The sequence below is a fragment of the Mauremys mutica genome, chromosome 7 (assembly GCF_020497125.1).
Source record: "Mauremys mutica isolate MM-2020 ecotype Southern chromosome 7, ASM2049712v1, whole genome shotgun sequence".
Lineage (NCBI taxonomy): Eukaryota > Metazoa > Chordata > Testudines > Geoemydidae > Mauremys > Mauremys mutica.
The window spans coordinates 1,305,394-1,324,097 of NC_059078.1; the positions used below are offsets into that span (position 1 = coordinate 1,305,394).

The 18,704-nt window shown below is 70.7% G+C and overlaps 2 protein-coding genes across 6 annotated transcripts in view; both read left to right on the forward strand.

Moving 5' to 3' along the window:
- LOC123374381 (laminin subunit beta-2-like) overlaps positions 1 to 13,883 on the forward strand; it is a 47,278-nt gene extending 33,395 nt beyond the window's left edge. For all 3 annotated transcript variants that reach the window (XM_045024301.1, XM_045024302.1, XM_045024303.1), the window contains exons 22-35: positions 360 to 523; positions 1,203 to 1,427; positions 1,911 to 2,125; positions 2,312 to 2,408; positions 4,115 to 4,493; positions 4,839 to 5,023; positions 5,141 to 5,382; positions 8,577 to 8,780; positions 9,050 to 9,194; positions 9,440 to 9,647; positions 10,903 to 11,044; positions 12,192 to 12,368; positions 13,206 to 13,362; positions 13,560 to 13,883. In XM_045024301.1, coding sequence (XP_044880236.1) covers positions 360 to 523; positions 1,203 to 1,427; positions 1,911 to 2,125; positions 2,312 to 2,408; positions 4,115 to 4,493; positions 4,839 to 5,023; positions 5,141 to 5,382; positions 8,577 to 8,780; positions 9,050 to 9,194; positions 9,440 to 9,647; positions 10,903 to 11,044; positions 12,192 to 12,368; positions 13,206 to 13,362; positions 13,560 to 13,693 — 2,674 coding nt within the window. In that variant the 3' untranslated portion in view covers positions 13,694 to 13,883. The remainder of the gene's footprint in view (positions 1 to 359; positions 524 to 1,202; positions 1,428 to 1,910; positions 2,126 to 2,311; positions 2,409 to 4,114; positions 4,494 to 4,838; positions 5,024 to 5,140; positions 5,383 to 8,576; positions 8,781 to 9,049; positions 9,195 to 9,439; positions 9,648 to 10,902; positions 11,045 to 12,191; positions 12,369 to 13,205; positions 13,363 to 13,559) is intronic.
- Positions 13,884 to 17,653: 3,770 nt separating this feature from the next.
- LAMB2 (laminin subunit beta 2) overlaps positions 17,654 to 18,704 on the forward strand; it is a 29,851-nt gene continuing 28,800 nt past the window's right edge. Inside the window, exons 1-2 of one of the 3 annotated variants that reach the window (XM_045024306.1) lie at positions 17,654 to 17,682; positions 18,573 to 18,650. In XM_045024306.1, coding sequence (XP_044880241.1) covers positions 18,623 to 18,650 — 28 coding nt within the window. In that variant the 5' untranslated portion in view covers positions 17,654 to 17,682; positions 18,573 to 18,622. The other 2 variants (XM_045024305.1, XR_006581084.1) reach the window with 2 other exon arrangements.

Sequence of the window (18,704 nt, forward strand, 5' to 3'; positions counted from 1 at the left end):
GGATATGGGGGGTGGCGGTGGGGGGTTGGCCAGGGGGATAGTGGAGGGGCTGGCCAGGGGGATGGGGGGCTGGCGGTGGGGGACTGGCTGGGGGGGCTGGCGGTGGGGACGGGGGGCAGAGGCAGGGTCCTGGCCAGAGGTCGGTAGCGATGGGGGGTTAGCCATGGGAATGGGGGGCAGCGGTGGGGGACTGGCTGGGGGGGTGTTGGCGGGGGGGCTGGGGGGCAGCGGGGGGGCTGGCGGTGGGAATGGGGGGCAGCGGGGGGGACTGGCTGGGGGGCAGCGGGGGGGCTGGCGGTGGGTAGGGGGGCACAGGCGGGGGGGAAGCGAGGTGGTTTCTCTCTCTGTGCTGTGGGCAGGTGCTTGGAGGGTTACTATGGCGACCCGGTGCTGGGCTCCGGGCAGCAGTGCCGGCCCTGCCCCTGCCCTGGGTACCCTGGGACTCGGCATTACCATGGCAACTCCTGCCACGCCGACAAGGAGACCAATCAAATCGTCTGTGTGTGTGCACCAGGCTATGCAGGTGAGCGGGGGGTCAGGGGGTGGCCGCACGGGGAGCAGGGGGCAGCCCCCTCAGCCAGGGCCTGGGGCCGGCGGCAGCGGGGGCCAGAGCCAGGGGGCCTTTCCCGTCTGTCCCCTGAAATGCTGCTCGGCCTCTGCGGAGCCCCCGGGGCACCCCCAGTCAGGAGACAGCCCCTGCGCTGGAGCTGCGGGGGGAGAAGGGAGCCGGCCTGCGCTGCACCCACAACTCTGGGGAGGGGAAAGCGAAGGGCCTGGCTCCCTCCAACTGCTCTCTGGGCCCAGCCCAGGGCTCCAGGGCCCCCCCCAGCTCCCAGGGGCTGCGGGCACGGAGAGCCTCCCACCATGCCCAGCCCCCGCCCCCGCCGCGCTCAGCCCCAGCCCCTCCCCGTGGGGTGACGGGGATGCAGCGGGAAGGGCTGGCGACGTGGGGCAGATCGGCTCCGTAGCTGCCCCTAGCCCGGGCTGTTCCCCATGCGGTGCCCACGGCGGGACAGGGCTCCGTGCTGGCCATGGGGACTGGGCAGCCGTCCCAGGGACGTGTGCATTGCGCCAGGCCCGCAGGGCTCTGGGCGCGTTCCTGGTCCCTGAGGCTGGGCTGGGCGCACCCCGGGGGCCGGGGCTGGGGCGTTTCTCTGGGGATCACCCAGCAGCCCATGAGTGTCTCCTGCTGTCGCTGCCAGGCCCGCGCTGCGACCGCTGCTCCCCCGGCTACTTCGGGGCCCCACAGCAGGAGGGCGGGGGCTGCCGGCCCTGCCAGTGCAACAACAACATCGACCCCAGCGACCCCTCGGCCTGCCACCCCCATAGCGGGCAGTGCCTGCGCTGCCTGCACCACACGGCCGGGCCCCGCTGCGCGCACTGCCAGCCCGGCTACCACGGCAACGCCCTGCAACGCAGCTGCCGACGTGAGCGGGGCGGGCAGGGGCGCGGCCTGGCACTGGGGGAGTGGGGGCAGGGCCTGGCACTGGGGCTGGGGGAGTGGGGATGGGGGAGTGGGGGGGTGGCCTGGCACTGGGGGAGTGGGGGGCACATCCTGGCAGTTGGGTAGTGGGGCTGGGGGAGTGGGGGGGTGGCCTGGCAGTGGGGGAGTGGGTCTGGGGGACGGGGGCTGGGCCTGGCACAGTGGGGTGGGGCCGTGGGGAGGGGCAGGGCTGGGTCTGGCATCACATTACAGGGAACGGGCTGGGGTGCCAGCGCCTGGTGTCCCAGGCCCTGGCACTGCGAAGGCCTGCGGGGAGAGGACCCAGCTTGATCCTGTTCCTGAGTGTGGGAGATGGAGGCACCCGGGGGCAGCAGGGCAGTGCCCTAGGGCTGTGGGTATCTGTGGGGAGACGGGGGGGCTGAACCCTGTCCCCCCACTCCTCCAATCCTTCTGTTGCTGTTCCCAGGCTGCACCTGTAACCAGCTGGGCACGTTGCCCGCTCACTGCGCCTCTGGCACCTGCTCCTGCGACCGGCTCACGGGCAGCTGCCCCTGCCGCAGCCACGTGGTGGGCAGGAACTGTGACCAGTGCGCCCCTGGCTTCTGGAGCTTCGGTGGGGAGCAGGGCTGCGAGCCCTGCAGCTGCCACCCGGCCCACTCCCTGCAGCAGAGCTGCAACATGGTGAGTGCCCCGTGCCAGGGAGCAGGGGCTGGGTGCTGCCCGGCGTCCGGCAGGGCCTGGTGCTCGGCCCCGGGTAGGCGAGCTGGGCGCTGCATGGACATTGGGCTGTGCACAGCCCAGGGAGGCCTGCATCTGGGGGTGCCCGGGCTCCCTCTGCTCCACCTCAGTGTCTGCTTTGTCCCCCAGTTCACAGGGCAGTGCCCGTGCCGGCCGGGCTTCGGGGGCCGCACCTGCGCCGACTGCAAGGAGAACCACTGGGGCGAGCCAGAGCGGGAGTGCTGGGGTGAGTGTGAGCGGGGGGGCGGGGGCCTCTGTGAGCAGAGACCTGGAGTGCAAATCCGGGGCGGGGGGGAAGTCTGGAGTGGAATGTGGAGCGGTGAGCTGGAGGGGAGTGGGGGGAGCAAGCCAGGAGTGGGGTGTCACGGACTCACAGATCGGGCCCACTCGTGGCCCCGTGCGGTCCGTGGGGGGTGCCCCTTTCAGGGCGACAGCCCCTCTCGGGGGTCCACTCTCTCGGGGTCAGGCCCCTCCACCTCCTGGAGCCGCACCTCTCTGAGCCTCAGCACGTCTGTCTGTGCCGTGGGCCCCTCAGGGAGTCCCCTCGCTCTGGGCCCCCGGGGCCACCCCCCCCCAAAGGGGACGATGCCCCCTGTTCTCTAGCCCCCAGCGACTCTCAGCCAGTGTAACACAGGAGGGTTTAGTGAGCGTTGAACACAGCACAGGAAACTCTCCGGGCCTCAGGCCTGGCCTCCCTCAGCCCAGCACATCCCAGTCCCCCTGCAGCCAGGGGGGCTCTGCCTGCTCCCCCTCTCCAGCCCCGAGCCCCCCTGCTTCCCAGCTGGGCCTCCGATATCCCTGGCCCCAAGCCCCCTCTGTCCATTGGCTTCTCTCCAGGGAAACAGGGTCGTAAACAGGCAGGCCTGGGTCTCCTCTCCTCTCAGCCCCCCTCTGGCCGGAACCGGCTGGTCAGGTCACCGGGGTCCTCTCCCCGCAGCCCATTGTCCTCCCACTGGCCTGAACCGGCTGAGCTGGGTCTCCAGGTCACCAGTCGCTGGGGTCTCCATCCTCCAGGCCGTGGGCCGGGGTCCCAAGTTCCCTCTCTGGTCCTGTGCACCAACTCCCTCTCCCCTCACCTCGTTAAACCCGTAACACCCACCCCCTCTGCATGCAACCCCCTGGAAAACACAGAAACCCCAAGAAACCCCCCCTACTTCATCACAGCGGGCACAGGGGATGGGAGGAGAGCTGGGATGGGGACAGGGGCTAGACCAAGAAGGGGCAGGGGGAAAGCCTGGAGGGGGATGGGGGCGAGTTGGAAGGGGATGGGAGTGAGCCCGGGGGGGATGGGGGCGAGTTGGAAGGGGATGGGGTGAGCCCAGGGGGATGAGGGGTGAGCCAGAGGGGGATGGGAGGTGAGCCCGGAGGGGTGGGGGTAAGTTGGAGGGGGATGAGGGGTGAGCCCGGGGGGATGAGGGGCGAGCCCAGAGGTGTGGGGGTAAGTTGGAGGGGGATGAGGGGTGAGCCGGAGAGGAGTGGGGGGTGAGCCCAGAGGGGTGGGGGTGAGCCGGAGCAGAATGGTGGTGAGCCTGGGGGGATGAGGGGTGAGCCGGAGGGGAGTGGGGGGTGAGCTTGGGGGGGCGAGCCCAGGGGGTCGGGGTGAGTTGGAGGGGGTGGGGGTGAGCCGGAGAGGGGTGGGGAGCGAACCATGGGGGTCCCCCACGCTGGGCAGGCTGCTTTACTCGGCCCTTGCCGAGCCCCCTGCCCCCCAGAGAAAGGCGTGGGGCTTTGGGCGTTTGCGGAGCCTCGCTGCATTGTGGGAGCTGTGCGGGGGGCCCGGCTGGGGAGCTGCCCCCTGCCATGGGAGCGGCTGGGGCGGGGTCAGCAGTCTCTCAGAGCGAGGCCGGCAGCGGGCGTGCCAGGCTGTGTGCAGACGCCGGCAGGCGTCCCGGCAGGCGGCTGGGCTGTGACGTGCCCCCTTTGCTCCGGCAGCCTGTGAGTGCGACCCGGCCGGGGCGGAGAGCCTGCAGTGTGAGCGTCTCAGCGGGCGCTGTGCCTGCCAGCCCGGCTTCACAGGGCAGCGCTGCGACCGCTGCCTCCGCGGCTTCCAGGACAACTTCCCCCGCTGCGACCGCTGCCCGCCCTGCTTCGCCCAGTGGGACCTGGCCCTGGCCCGGCTGCACGACCGGCTGCGCCAGCTGCAGGAGCAGGCGCGGGCGCTGCAGGAGGGAGGCCCTGGGCCCGAGCTCAGCCACAGCCGCCTGCAGGACCTGGAAAGCAAGCTGAGGCGCACGGAGCAGCTGGTCGGGGACGGCAGCAGCCAGGGCGCCCCCCTCCTGCACCACCTGGGCCGCCGGCTGGACGACACCAGGCAAGGGGGCGGCACCGGCGGGGAGGGGCTGGGTGATGGACCCCTCACCCTGAGCACCCGGCGGGACCGGCCCGGTCTTCCCCTCCAGCCGGGCTGGGAGCAGATGCCCATGTTGCTGCCCCAGCTGGCATGGCTGGCCCCTCGCGAGCAGGCCCAGCAGAGGCCAAGGAGACGGAGGCCCTGTGTGGGTGCAGGGCTGAGCCCCACTGGCAAGGCTGGCCAGCCCTGCGGACGTCCATCTCCTGCGCCCATGCGCCCGCCAGTGTGCTGGGGAGAAGGGCCTGGGCCCTGGGCCAGGGTGGGGGGCAGGTCCCGCCCTGGGCCCACTCTGAGCTGTGCCCCTAGGGAGGACATGGACGAGGTCTGGAAGCAGCTGCAGGCTGCGGAGGGGCGCCTGGACGGGCTGGCTGGGGCGGACGCGGAGCAGAGAGGCCGCCTGGCCAACCTGAGCAGGGAGCTGCAGGAGCTGAACCGCACCCTCTCCCGCCAGCAGGAGCAGCTGGCAGACTGGAAAGAGGCCAGCTTTTGGGGTAAGGGGGCAGAGTCCCCACGAGAGCCCCTCCCTAACTGCCCAGCCCCCACGTGGGGCAGCCACGTCTCCCTGGCCGCACGGCCCGGCCTGATGCCCTGCTCCTGTGCCCTGGCAGAGTCCTACCAGAGCATCCAGGCCTACTCTGAGATCTCGAGGCAGGCGGCGCAGCGGGCCAGTGCCTCGGTGCAGGGGCCGGCCAGCCCAGTGGGCCAGGCCCAGCGCACACGGCAGGCCGCGGAGGAGCTGCTGCACGACACCGGCGGCGCCTTCCGCAGGACCCTGGCAGCGCAGAGGAGTTCACTGCGGGAGGCCCAGAAACGGGCGGCTGCGCTCAGCGTCTCCGGGCTCAACGAGAGGGTGAGCAGGGTGGAGCGGGGCTGGGCGTAGGGTCACCAGATGTCCCGATATTTAACTCCTCGTCCTGCGTCCCGACCGATGGATGATCAGGACGCCCTTAGTCCCGATATTGAAAGGTTGCCAGGCGTCCAGTTGGTGCGGGGCCAGCAGGCTCCCTACCCAGCTCCGTGCAGCTCCCCAGAAGTGGTGACATGTCCCTGCTGCTCCTAGGTGCAGGGACAGCCAGGGGGTCCACACGCCGCCCCCAAGCGCTGGCTCCACAGCGCCCATTGCCCAGGAACCACGGCCAATGGGAGCTGCAGGGGTGGTGCCTGCGGGCGAGGCAGTGTGCAGAGCCTACTGGCTGTGCCTCCGCCTAGGAGCCAGAGGGAGATATCACCACTTCCAGGGAGCTGCCTGAGGTAAGCTCCGCCGGGCCTGCATCCTGCACCCCAACCCAGAGCCCCCTCCCGCATCCAAACTCCCTCCTGGAGTCGGCACCCTGAACCCCCTCCTGCGCCCCAACCCCCTACCCCAGCCCTGAGACTCCCCCTTGCAGCAGGGGCCAGAGCCAGGGCAGTGCACCCCCGAGCCACAGCTTCCTAGGGCTGTGCACCCCTCACCCCCATGAGTCACGACCCCAGGTGGGGGCGGGTCTCTGGATGGGGGTCGGGCTGGGCCCCTGGGGAGGTGGGGGCGGGTCTCTGGATGGGGGTCGGGCTGGGCCCCTGGGGAGGAGAGGCCGGGGGGGGGGCGGGTCTCTGGATGGGGGTCGGGCTGGGCCCCTGGGGAGGTGGGGGCGGGTCTCTGGATGGGGGTCGGGCTGGGCCCCTGGGGAGGAGAGGCCGGGGGGGCGGGTCTCTGGATGGGGGTCGGGCTGGGCCCCTGGGGAGGTGGGGGCGGGTCTCTGGATGGGGGTCGGGCTGGGCCCCTGGGGAGGTGGGGGCGGGTCTCTGGATGGGGGTCGGGCTGGGCCCCTGGGGAGGAGAGGCCGGGGGGGGCGGGCAGAGCAGGAGGGGCTGGGGGCCTGCTGGGAGGAGTGGGTGACCCGGCTGGGCTAACCGGGAGGGGAGGCGGAGCAGACCAGGACACACGGGCTGGGAAAGCCCCACAGGGAGCGGGAGCTGAAATCCGCCCGCCCGTGGCCAAGGCCTGATGCTTCGAAGGGGCAGCTCTAGGCTCCCCGCTCAGGACCCAGGGGGCCTTGGCCACGCTGCCCAGCTCGGTCCAGAGCCGTGGGGGTCTCTCTCCAGCAGCCTGGGCAGCTTTTCCTCTCCTGGGCTGGCAGGGCAGCTCCGCTCTCGCTGGCCTGGTCTTTGCCTCTCCTTGGCTTGGCCCCCGGCGCTGTCCCTTTGCACCCGGTTTGTCACCAAGCAGGTTTCTTCACTCGGGGCCTTCACCTGGGCACTGGGCCCCTTCGACCTGTATTGCCTCATAGACGCTCAGTCTCTGGGCATGGGCTTGAGGCCGGGGGGGGGGTCTCGCTTCCCCGTTGCAGGGTCTGGTTTAAGCTAAAACTGCCTTTGGAGCCGGTCCCGTTTCACCGGGTGGATGGCTGTGACGCCCGCTCCTGCGCGTCCCTCCATTTCCCTCGCTGAGTGTCTGCTCCCAGAGCCAGGCCTGACTTTCCTGCGTCTCCGGCCCTCAGACCTTTCGCCTTTTCCTTCTTTCCTCTTTCTCGCTTCCCAGTTCTTCTCTTCTCTGATCCCTTCCCCAGCTCCACTCGCTAGCTCAGCCTCTGCATCCTTCTTCCCCTCCAGCTCTTTCCAACTGCCCCTTCGGGTGGATCCCGAGCCCCCTCCTTGGCCGTCTGGCGCCAGGACGGCGTTCTGGGCTGCTGGGCTGCAGGGGCTAGTGCCCGGGCAGGGTTACCGCCAGGAGCCCCCAAGGGAGAGCTGGGGCAGGGCTTGGGTGTCCCTCCGCCATGGATCCCCAGGCTCGGTGCTAGGGCCAAGCTTTTAAACAGTCCCTGGGAGAAGCCCTTCTGCGGGCCAGCCCCACAATGGGCCCCACCCTTCTGCCAGGGTCGGCCACGTGGCCTCCCCACCCCGACACTGGCCCTCTGGGCTGCAGCCCCTGCTCCACCCTGCGAGCCCCCTGGGACAGAGCCGGGCAGAGCCCTGCCCACTGCGCAGGGACCGGTGCCCCTCGCCCAGCGCCTGCAGCGACTCGCCCCGCGCTGTGCCCCGGTGCGGCACAGGGAGTCCGTAGGGCAGCCCAGAGAAGTGAAGGTTGCAGCATGGGCCGTCCTGCTCAGCCAGCGCCCAGCCCCTGGGTGCAGGCTCTGTCTGTCTGCCCTCCTTCGGCAGAGCCCTGGCTCCTGCCAGCCCCCAGCTCTGCCCCCTGCCCCCCAGTGCTTTGATCTCAGCTGGGGATTGTTCAGCCCCCCAGGGGAGGCAGGTCTCTCGGGGGCGGTGCGTGCTCGGTGCCGCGTCCCGGCGAGTGGAGTCGCCAGTGTCTTCTCCAATGCCCCACTGACACGGGGAGCAAGGCCCAGACGGCCATGTCGCTTCCCCTACCCTGAGAGCAACCAGCCCTTCCCCACCCACTGGGGAGCCAGGCAGCATCGCGGGGAAACCGAGGCAGGGACACAGGGCCGCCCGGGGGGGGCAAGTGGGGCACCTGGTGGTGGTCCGGGTCTTCAGCGGCATTTCGGCGGCGGGGGCCCTTCAGTGCTGCCCAAGACCCGGACCACCGCCGGGTGAGTACAAGCGCTGCAGCTCCCCCGCTTTGCTCCAGGGCTCCTGAATCCTCTGGGCGGCCCTGCATGGACAGGCCTCATAAAAACATGACCAAATATTCCCACCTTGTCCCAATTCACCTCCCCGAGAGGGGTGGCAGGATCGCTGGGAGAACTCGCCCATCTACCGAGCGCGGCCTCCACCGGGCTCAGCTCGGGTCGCTGCGTCGCTACGGGAGGGGGATTTTTCAGCCCCCTGAGCGACGCGGTAACACTGACTTCATTTCCTAGGGTAGAACAGGCCTCGGTCGCCCTGAGAGCAAACTGAATCCTCCTCCCTGTCCCCGGTGGCCATGTGGAGCACAGGGGGAAACTGAGGCACACCCTGGAGTCATACAAATCATTCGCCCTTTGTCGCAGCCTCCCTCCCAGCGAATGCAATGGCAAGCCCAGGTTTCTGCCCCCCTCCCCTGGGGCCCTGCAAGGCCGGCTGGCTCTCTGGCTGACCCCCTGCCATGCGCTCTCTGCCCTGCAGATCTGTGGAGCGAAGGGAGATCAGGACTGCCAACAAGCCCCCTGTGGAGGGGCCTCTTGCCAGGACGACTCCGGGCAGCGGCGCTGTGGGGGCCCAGGCTGCCCGGGGGTGCTCCCCGTCTCCACGCAGGCCCTGCGCACCGCCCAGGATGTCTCACGCCAGTTGGAAAGCGCGGCCGGGCAGCTGGGCACCATCGCCCTTAAGGTAGGGTGTGGGCAGGGGCTGGTCCCGTCTCCAGGGGAGGGGACGGTCTCCTCGGGCATCAGGCCTGTGATTTAAGCTGCAGGGTCCCCGTGAGTGTGTCCCCACTAGCCTCACACGTCTGTGGGCACCCACACAGCCTTGTGCACACACAAATGTGCCAGTCCCATGCCTATGCTGCCAGCTGGGCACCTCCTTGCTTGTTCCCCCCACACTGGGTGTGGCACACAGCTGGCACCAGCCTGGAGCAATCAGCTGTGAGTCTCTTCCAGGTGCAGGAGATCCAGGAGCTGGCCCGGGGTGCCAGGAGACAAGCCCAGGACACGCTGGATGGCTCCCAGGCAGCCAGGGGCCACATGGAGGAGTCCACAGCCAGGCTGCGAGAATTCATCCAGAAGATCAAGGACTTCCTGGCAGGTATGGAGCCGGAGCTGAGCTGGGGTGGGCCGGGGGTTCCTAGGAATTCTGGCACCCCCCGCAGCCTGGCGCGGTGGGCATCCCAGGGCCCCGCTACGCCGGGCCGAGCCATGGGCAGGCATGGGGTGACCCGGGGCCCAAGTCGGCAGCTGCTGCAGTCCCGTGGGGGCCCAGCCATGCCCCGGCCTGCCCCACTGGCAGGCCTAGGACCTGCTGCCCACGCTGAGGGCCGTCCCTGTCTGCAGAGGAGGGAGCCGACCCGGAGAGCATCGAGCTGGTGGCCCGGCAGGTGCTGAACATCTCCCTGCCCAGCAGCCCCAGCAGGATCCGGTACCTGCTGCAGGAGATCCAGGACAGCATCCGGCAGCTGGACGGGGTGGACGCTGTCCTGAACAGCACGGCCCACGGCCTGGCTGCTGCCAAGGAGCTGCTCACACGGGCAGAGCAGGCCAGGTGAGTTACCAGGGACGGGAGCAGGCCAGGGGCTCTGGCTGAGGGCGGGGGGGGAGTTTCTGGTCCCAGCCTCTCCCTGCAGGGGGCACCTGGGGGCAGGGTGCTGGCTCTGGAGAGAGCTTGCAGCAGGGGGCGCTGTGGGGGAGGCAGGGGGGGGCTCTGGGGAGCTCCCGGCAGGGGGCGCTGTGGGGGCAGGGGGTGGCTCTGGGGAGCAACCGGCAGGGGGCGCTGTGGGGGCCGGGCACGGGGTGGCTCTGGGGGAGCTCCCGACAGGGGGCGCTGTGGGGGCAGGGCAGGGGTGGCTCTGGGGGAGCTCCCGGCAGGGGGCGCTGTGGGGGCAGGGCAGGGGGTGGCTCGGGGGGGGCTCCGGGCAGGGGGCGCTGTGGGGGAAGGGGGTGGCTCTGGGGGAGCTCCCAGCAGGGGGCGCTGTGGGGGCAGGGCAGGGGTGGCTCTGGGGGAGCTCCCGGCAGGGGGCGCTGTGGGGGCAGGGCAGGGGTGGCTCTGGGGGAGCTCCCGGCAGGGGGCACTGTGGGGGGGGCAGGGGGGGGCTCTGGGGGAGCTCCCGACAGGGGGCGCTGTGGGGGCAGGGCAGGGGGGGGCGGTGGGGGGACTCCAGGCCGGGGGCGCTGTGGGGGCAGGGGGGGGCTCTGGGGGAGCTCCCAGCAGGGGGTGCTGTGGGGGCAGGGCAGGGCGCAGGCTGTGGGGGCTCCCAGCAGGGGGCGCTGTGGGGGCAGGGCAGGGTGCTGGCTGTGGGGGAGCTCCCAGCAGGGGGTGCTGTGGGGGCAGGGCAGGGTGTGGCTCTGGGGGAGCTCCCGGCAGGGGGCGCTGTGGGGCCGGGGCAGGGCGCTGGCTGTGGGGGCTCCCAGCAGGGGGCGCTGTGGGGGCAGGGCGCTGGCTATGGGGGAGCTCCCAGCAGGGGGCGCTGTGGGGGCGGGGCAGGGCGCTGGCTGTGGGGGAGCTCCCAGCAGGGGGCGCTGTGGGGGTGGGGCAGGGCACTGGCTGTGGGGGAGCTCCCAGCAGGGGGCGCTGTGGGGGCAGGGCAGGGCAGGGGGCGGCTGTGGGGGAGCTCCCGGCAGGGGGCGCTGTGGGGGCAGGGCGGGGGGCTGGCTGTGGGGTAGCTCCCAGCAGGGGGTGCTTTGGGGGCAGGGCAGGGGGTGACTCTTGGGGAGCTCCCGGCAGGGGGCGCTGTGGGGGCGGGGTGGGGGAGCTGCCTGGGGGAGGGGCCCTGAGGGTGACGCTGCCTGTGCCCCCGCAGGGACCGAGCGGTGGGCGTGAGGGGGGTGATCGCAGCCACGCAGGAGGTGCTGGCGGGGGCGACGGTCCAGGTGTCCATGGTGGGGCACGTGCTGAGGAGCACCAAGGAGGCGGTGCGGGGTGTGGAGAGCAGCGTGAAGGAGGTGAGGGGCTCTGCCAAACTGGGGACCCTCGTGGCCCCCCCAAGCCAGGCTGTGTCCTGCCCATTAGGGCACCCACCCGTTCCCAATCCGTGGGGCTCCGGGTGTACACGACTGCTGCACGGGTGCAGTGAAAGAGCCTCACCCGGTAATCTCCTCCGTCGCCTCCAGTGACTAACAACCCCCAGACCCAGTGCCCCCCGCGGGGGCCAGCCAGGATCGGGTCCGTTTGGGGGCGCCCATCTCTGCTCGGCGTCACTGGCAGAGAGCTGAGCTCCGGCCGTGGGGCTGGGGCCTGGAGTCGCTTCCCAAGAACGTCCCTTTGGAGCCCAGTTTGGGGAGGGAGGGGAGTTCTGGGGAGTTCTGCCTTAGCCAGTTGTTACCCTACCGTTTTATGAGCCAGCCCCGCCCCGGCTAACGACGTTCCCCACCGGCCCCGCCCCGGCTAACGACGTTCCCAACGGGCCCCGCCCCGGCTAACGACGTTCCCCACCGGCCCCGCCCCGGCTAACGACGTTCCCAACCGGCCCCGCCCCGGCTAACGACGTTCCCAACCGGCCCCGCCCCGGCGTAACGACGTTCCCCACCGGCCCCGCCCCGGCGTAACGACGTTCCCCACCGGCCCCGCCCCGGCGTAACGACGTTCCCCACCGGGCCCCGCCCTGGCTAACGACGTTCCCAGCGGCCCCGCCCCAGGGCCTTCGTTTACCCCTCACAAAATGAATGATGTAGCCGAGGGCCAGTCAAAGCGCCAGCCAGCCCAACACGGGGGAGGTGGAGCCGCCGGGACAAAGCGAGGGGGAATGCGGGTTTCCCCCACCCCCTCTGGGCTGTGATTTCTTGCCAGACGGACGCTGGGGGGTCCCCGTCCGACCAGCCCGCCAGGCCCTGGGTTCCATGTCACTTCGCTGGACGTCTCGCGCCTCAGCCAATGGCTGCTGCTCGGCTGCTCTTTTCATCTGCTGCAGACAAAGGCCTGATCCTTCCCCGGGGCAGCCCCACACCCTGAGCCCCCTTACTGGGGCTGGGGAAACCCCCCTCCGGTCCCCCTCAGCTGCTCCTCCCGGGGGCTCGGGTGGACTCTCAGCCGGGGGTGGGTGGGACCTGGGGCACCCGCTGGCTCCGGCCCAATCCCCCTCTGTCCCCGCAGGCCGAGCGCAGGCTCCGGGGGCTGCAGGAGAAGGAGGCGCAGGTGCTGCGGCCCCTGCAGGCGCTGGCCAAGCAGGTGGGTGCCCTGCAGGACAAGTCCAGGGCCAACCGGGGGCTGGCCAAGGAGGCCAAGGAGAAGGCGGAGCGAGCCCTGTCGGCCACGGGGCAGCTGGGCCAGGTGAGAGCCCCCGGCCCCGCCAGCTTCCAGCGTCTTCCCCCAGCCCCTGCCCTCCCCTCCCCCGCACAGCGCCCGCCCCTCCCCCAGCCCCTGCCCTCCCCTCCCCCGCACAGCGCCCGCCCCTCCCCCAGCCCCTGCCCTCCCCTCCCCCGCACAGCGCCCGCCCCTCCCCCAGCCCCGGCCCTCCCCTCCCCCGCACAGCGCCCACCCCCTCCCCCAGCCCCGGCCCTCCCCTCCCCCGCACAGCGCCCGCCCCCTCCCCCAGCCCCTCCCCTTCCCTCCCCCCCCCAGCGCCCGCCCCCCCAGCCCCGGCCCTCCCCCCCCGACAGCGCCCGCCCCCTCCCCCAGCCCCTGCCCTCCCCTCCCCCGCACTGCGCCCGCCCCTCCACCAGCCCCTGCCCTCCCACCTCCCCCGCACAGCGCCACAGCGCCGCCCGTCCCCCAGCCCCTGCCCTCCCCTCCCCCGCACAGCGCCCTCCCCCTCCCCCACCCCCTCCACTGCTCCGCTCAGCGCCCTCCCCCGCCCCCAGCCCCTGCCCTCCCCTCCCCCACACAGCGCCCTCCCCCTCCCCCCAGTCCCTGACCTGGGCTCCTGGATGCCAGCCCCTGCCCTCCCCAAACCCACACAGTGCCCGCCCCCTCCCACCAGCCCCTGCCCTCCCCTCCCCCACACAACGTCCCCCCCTTCCCCCAGCCCCTGCCCTTCCCCTCCCCCGCACAGCACCCTGCCCTCCCCCCAACCTACGCCCACCAGTCTGCTCAGCCCCCTCCCCCTCACTGCAGCACTGGGGGCAGTGGGCCTGGCGCTGGCTGTCAGCCTGTGCCCCTCTGCCCCAGGCGCTGGCAGCGGTGACACCGCGCTACGCGGCGCTGAAGAGCCAGGCGGGCGGGCTGGCCGGGGCCTCGGGCGCGGCGCTGCTCCGGGTGACGCGGCTCCTGCAGGATGCCCAGCAGCTCCTGGACAAAGCCAGCGGCAGCCAGAGGAAGCTGGAAGGTACCCGGGGCGGGCGCGCGGCTGGGGGTGGCAGGAGCCGTGCCCAGCCCCACTCGCCGGGGGCCCTGCCGCCCCCCATTCAGACGGGCACTCGGGAGGGGTATGGGCACGTGGTGCGGGGGGCTGCAGGCCGAGCTGGCTGTGGGCCCGGGGGGGGCATGGCGGGGGGGCTCACTGCGGTCTCCGCCTGTCTGCAGAGCTGGAGCGGCGCTTTGGGGCCAGCGAGGAGCTGCTGGAGGCCAAGGCCAGGCAGCTGCAGGCGCTGGAGAGACGCGTCTCCGGGCTGCTGGAGGAGATCCGGGAGAAGGCCAACGCCTACGCCACCTGCTAGTGCCCGGGCGCTGCCCGCCGCCCCGACTGCCTGTCAGGACCCCCGTGGTGCCCCCCCCCGCTGGCCCCCTGTGACGGGGCGGTTCTGGCAGGACCTAACTGAGGTGCCAGTTCAGGACACATCGCTTCAAACAGGGCAGTCACAGCCCCAGGCTGGGGTTTTTCCACCTCTAAGGCACCAAACCAGCCAGTCCGAGAGGACTTCGGTCTCACCCCACTGGCTAACCACAAGTCACACAAGCAATTCCCTTAGACACTCCCATTTCCCAGTATCACCACCAGTGCACTCGTCCTGGGGATGACTGGTTATGAAAACCAACACCCCAGTAAAAGAAAAAGGGTCTCTCGATCCCAAAGGACCAAGCCCCAGACCCAGGTCAATATACACATCAGATCTTACCCACAACTCACGCTGGTGCCAATCCTTTAGAATCTAAAATCTAAAGGTTTATCATAAAAAGGAAAAGATCTAGATGAGAGCTAGAATTGGTTAAATGGAATCAATTCCATACAATGATGGCAAAGTTCTTGGTTCAGGCTCGTAGCAGTGATGGAATAAACTGCAGGTTCAAATCAAGTCTCTGGAACATCCCCCGCTGGGATGGGTCAGTCAGTCCCTTGTGTAAAGCTTCAGCTTGTAGCAAAGTCCCTCCAGAGGTCAGAAGCAGGATTGAAGACAAGATGGAGATGAGGCATTAGCCTTATATAGGCTTTTCCAGGTGTAAGAATCTCTTTGTCCTCACTGTGGAAAATTACAGCAACATGGAGTCTGGAGTCACATGGGCCAGTCCCTGCACTTTGCTGAGTCACAAGGCGTGTCTGCCTCCTCTCCATGGGTCAGTTGTGCCATCAAGCAGACTGGGCAGAGCTGACACCAGCTTGTCTGGGTGTCTCCCAGCAGCACAGCACAAATTTGAAGTACAGACAGAACAGAGCCAATACTCATAACTTCAACTACAAAACGACACAGGCACCCAGACAGCACAACCCTAACCAGCCACCCAGAACCTGCTCTTAGACACCTTAGATGACCCCCTTTACCTAAGATCTGGTGCCACTACAGGACCTTGGTTGCAATCATGTTCTATATGGTCCCAGATTATATCAATAACGTCACATCCCCAGGCCGGACTGCCCGTCTGGACCCCCCCCAGCCACCCCCGGGCCTGGCTGCCCGTCTGGGCCCCCCACGGAGCCGCCCCCCCCGCCGCCCACCAGCCTGACTGCCCGTCTGGACCCCCATGGTACCCACCCCGGGCCTGACTGCCCATCTGGACCCCCACGGAGCCGCCCCCCCCCGCCGCCCACCAGCCTGACTGTCCGTCTGGACCCCCATGGTACCCACCCCGGGCCTGACTGCCCATCTGGACCCCCGCGGAGCCCCCCGCTGCCGCCCACCAGCCTGACTGCCCGTCTGGACCCCCACGCCTTCCCTCTGTGCTGCCCCCACGCCCCCTCTGCGCTGCGGGGCTGGGCCTGTGACCTTGGGCACTGGCCACCCTTGGAAGGGCTCAGTGGGCCCTTGGCAGCAGTGGGGGGCTCCCCTGGGGGAGCTGTGGAGGGTGCCCGCCCCCTCCCCCCCGCAATTCCCCACAGGGACCCAGGGCAGAGAGACGCCCCCAGCAGGGCCCCCCCAAGGACACCCCCTATCTACAGGGGCCACCCCGGGGACACAGGCTCATGGTGTGATGAGGCCCCTGCCCCCCCCCAGACATTAATGGGATTATTTCCTGCCCCTCCCATACCCCACAGCAGGTGGGGCTGGGGGATGCCCCCCAGGGAGGGCAGAGCCAAGTGCCCATGCTGCCGTGGGGCTCAGAGCTGGCGTGCAGGCCCCTCCACTGGCAGGGATGCCCCAGCCCCCACACCCTTTGCCCGCCCTGGGGGGGGGGGAGTCAGGAGTTCTGCTGGCAGCCTGCTCTGTGCCCTGTCGCTGCCCTCCCTGGCCACAGGCTGTGCCCGCTGCAGCCAGCTGGGGGCTCTGGGCTCATGGGCAGGCAATGCCGTGGGGCCAGCACTGTACTAGGGAGCGAGTGGGAAGCCAGGGGCGGGCCCCACCTGGCTGCAGGCTCTGCCTGGCCAGCGCCTGTAGCACCCCTGGACTCTGCAAATAAAGGCCTAAGCCCGTGGCCCCGGCTGCTCTGTGTTGCGTGCCTGCTTCTGCACTGGGCACTGCCCCAGCGCCCAAAGGGACCACGGCTCCATGCTGGCTCTGCCCCGGGCGATGCCGGCTCTGCCCCGGGGGCCCCGGGTGATGCTGGTTCTGCTCCCTACGGAGCCGGGCAGGACTCTGGGGGAGCCTCCTCTCTCAGAGCAGACGGTCCCCAGGGCAAGAAGCTCCCACAGCTTCCACCTTCCTGGCTCTGAGCTCGGAGCATCCAGCATCCCTTGCCCCTCCGTGCGCTTCCCGCAGCCAGTCGCCCGGGCGGGGTCCTGGGGCAGCCAGAGGGCCCTGCCCCCCCACTCCGCAGGCAGACGGGACTCTCAGCCAGCCGGGGAAACAGCAGGTTTATCAGTCGACAGGATCACGGCGAAGGGCAGAGCTCGTTAGCACAGAAATCAGGGACTTTCAGCCAAGTCCATCTTGGGAGTCCTGGGCCAGGCGGCCTGGCTTCCCCCCCTTCCAGCCCCCCAGGCAGACTGCCAGCCTCCAGCCACCCCACCTCCCACACCCTGTTGTTCCTGCTCCTTCTCTCTGTCTCGCTTCCTGGGCGAAAGGTGTCACCTCCCCCCCCCCTCCTGGGTCTCAGGTTACACAGCTGCAAACAGCTGGGCAGCCTCACTTGCCCTGAGGGCCTCAGCAAAAATCACACACCCAGTTCCCACCCTCGAAGTATGGTGCAGCACACAGGGAAACTGAGGCACACACCGTATTGATATAGGACAGTAACCAGCTGAATAAAACCCCACTTCATCCCAGGCCCAATGCTGACCCTGCCACACCTGCAGGCGCTGGCGTGTCCCCTTCACCCGTGGGCCGCATCCCAAACCCAGCCAGGTCTGGGTGAGACCGTGGAGGCGCTTGGGACCGCACTCTGTGAGGAGCCGAGGCCTGGGCAAGTGGGACTGGGCCGGGCAGCATGTCCAGGGAAGGGCTGCTCAGCCCCGGTCCGTCAGCGCCCCCGGGAGCAGGGGCGCAGGGAGCTCGGGGCAGAAGCAGTCAGAGAGCGGATCTGCCCCCTGGGCCGGCTCCCGCAGCCAGAGGCTTGTACCCCAAGGGGCTGGCCTGTGAGCTGGACACGGGGCTCGCGGGGGCTCTGCCCTGGATTAGGTGGGGGTCGGGCTCAATGACTGAACGGTGCCTTTGGGGTGGAACCGGCTCTTGGAACACCCTGTCCAGGGGCAGCCAGAGCCCCCCGCTCCGAGCGTCCAGCTCTGGCCCCTCCAGCGTGGGGGCGTCAGATTCGCCCAAAGGAGGCAGCTGCCGGGGCAGCCTGGCTGGTGGCTGGGCCAGAGGCTGGGACGGGACTGGAGCCATCGCTGCCCTGCCGGGCAGGGCAGCTCCAACCCTCCGGCACGGAGCGGGGCAGCATCAAGCCGGCGGTGCCAGTGTGTAGTCAGCTGAACCGACCCCCCTGGTTCGGCACTGAGGCGCCTGCCTCTGGGGTGGGGGCTGGTTACACAGGGAGGGCCCCCTCGCTGGGCGCTGGGACAGGCTCACTGGCGAGGGTGCGGCCTGAGGAAGGGACGCAGCTTCCCAAACCCTCCGGCTGGGCCCTAGCGGGTGGGGTCGGGTGGGGTGGGGGCGGGATTTGGCCCAGCCGCCCTTGACTGAAATCCGGCCTTGGCTGTCAGCGTCTGTCCTGCAGCCCCCGCCCCGGACCTGCCAGCGCGGGGGAAAAGCCGGAGCCGCCTGGACAGGAGCTGAGCCCCGGGGCCGTGCCCGCCGGCTCCCCCCGTCTGCGCCCGGCAGCTCCCCCCGTCTGCGCCCGCCGGCTCCCCCCGTCTGCGCCCGGCAGCTCCCCCCGTCTGCGCCCGGCAGCTCCCCCGGTCTGCGCCCGCCGGCTCCCCCCGGTCTGCGCCCGGCAGCTCCCCCCGTCTGCGCCCGGCAGCTCCCCGCGTCTGCGCCCGCCGGCTCCCCCCGTCTGCGCCCGCCGGCTCCCCCCGTCTGCGCCCGCCGGCTCCCCCCGGTCTGCGCCCGGCAGCTCCCCCCGTCTGCGCCCGGCAGCTCCCCGCGTCTGCGCCCGCCGGCTCCCCCCGTCTGCGCCCGGCAGCTCCCCCCGTCTGCGCCCGCCGGCTCCCCCGGTCTGCGCCCGCCGGCTCCCCCCGTCTGCGCCCGCCGGCTCCCCCCGTCTGCGCCCGGCAGCTCCCCCCGTCTGCGCCCGCCGGCTCCCCCCGTCTGCGCCCGCCGGCTCCCCGGGGCCGCGCCCGGCAGCTCCCCCCGTCTGCGCCCGGCAGCTCCCCGGGCCGGTGCAATGTGTACGGGGCTGAGCCGGGAACCAAACTGCCAACCCTGGATATGATGGAAACCGCGTTACGCGGGGGGCTGCAGCCCCCCAGTTCCAGCCCCTGGGCTACGGCTCCCAGGGCTGCGCCGCTTCGTGCCCGGGGTGGGGGGGGCTTGGCACGTGCCGGGACAGGCCCTTCCCGAAGCCGGGGGGGAGGGGGGCGGGGGTCCCGTTTTCCCTTTGGCCCCCCTACGAGGCCCCGCCCCCGGGAGCCCCCGGCCGGCTCCTCCCCTGGCCGCGGCCCCGGATCCCAGCGGCGAATCCGGCCCGCGCTTTGCCTCCGGCCCCTCGCCAACTTCTCCAACTTCGGGCCCGGGCACAGCGGGGCCGGGCCGGACCGGACCGGGCGGGTGAGCGGGGCGGGACGGGGCTGGGCGCGTCCCCGGGGCAGGGGGGATCCGGCCCGGCTCGGCTCACCGGCTTCTCCCGCAGGGCGAAGAGGAGGCTGCGGCGAAGGACTAGCGGGACCCGGGGCTGCCCCGATGAGGCTGTGGGGCTGGCTGCTGGCGGGTGAGTCCGGCCCGGCCCCCTGGGGGGTGGGGGCCCCGGGAGCCAAGGGGCCCG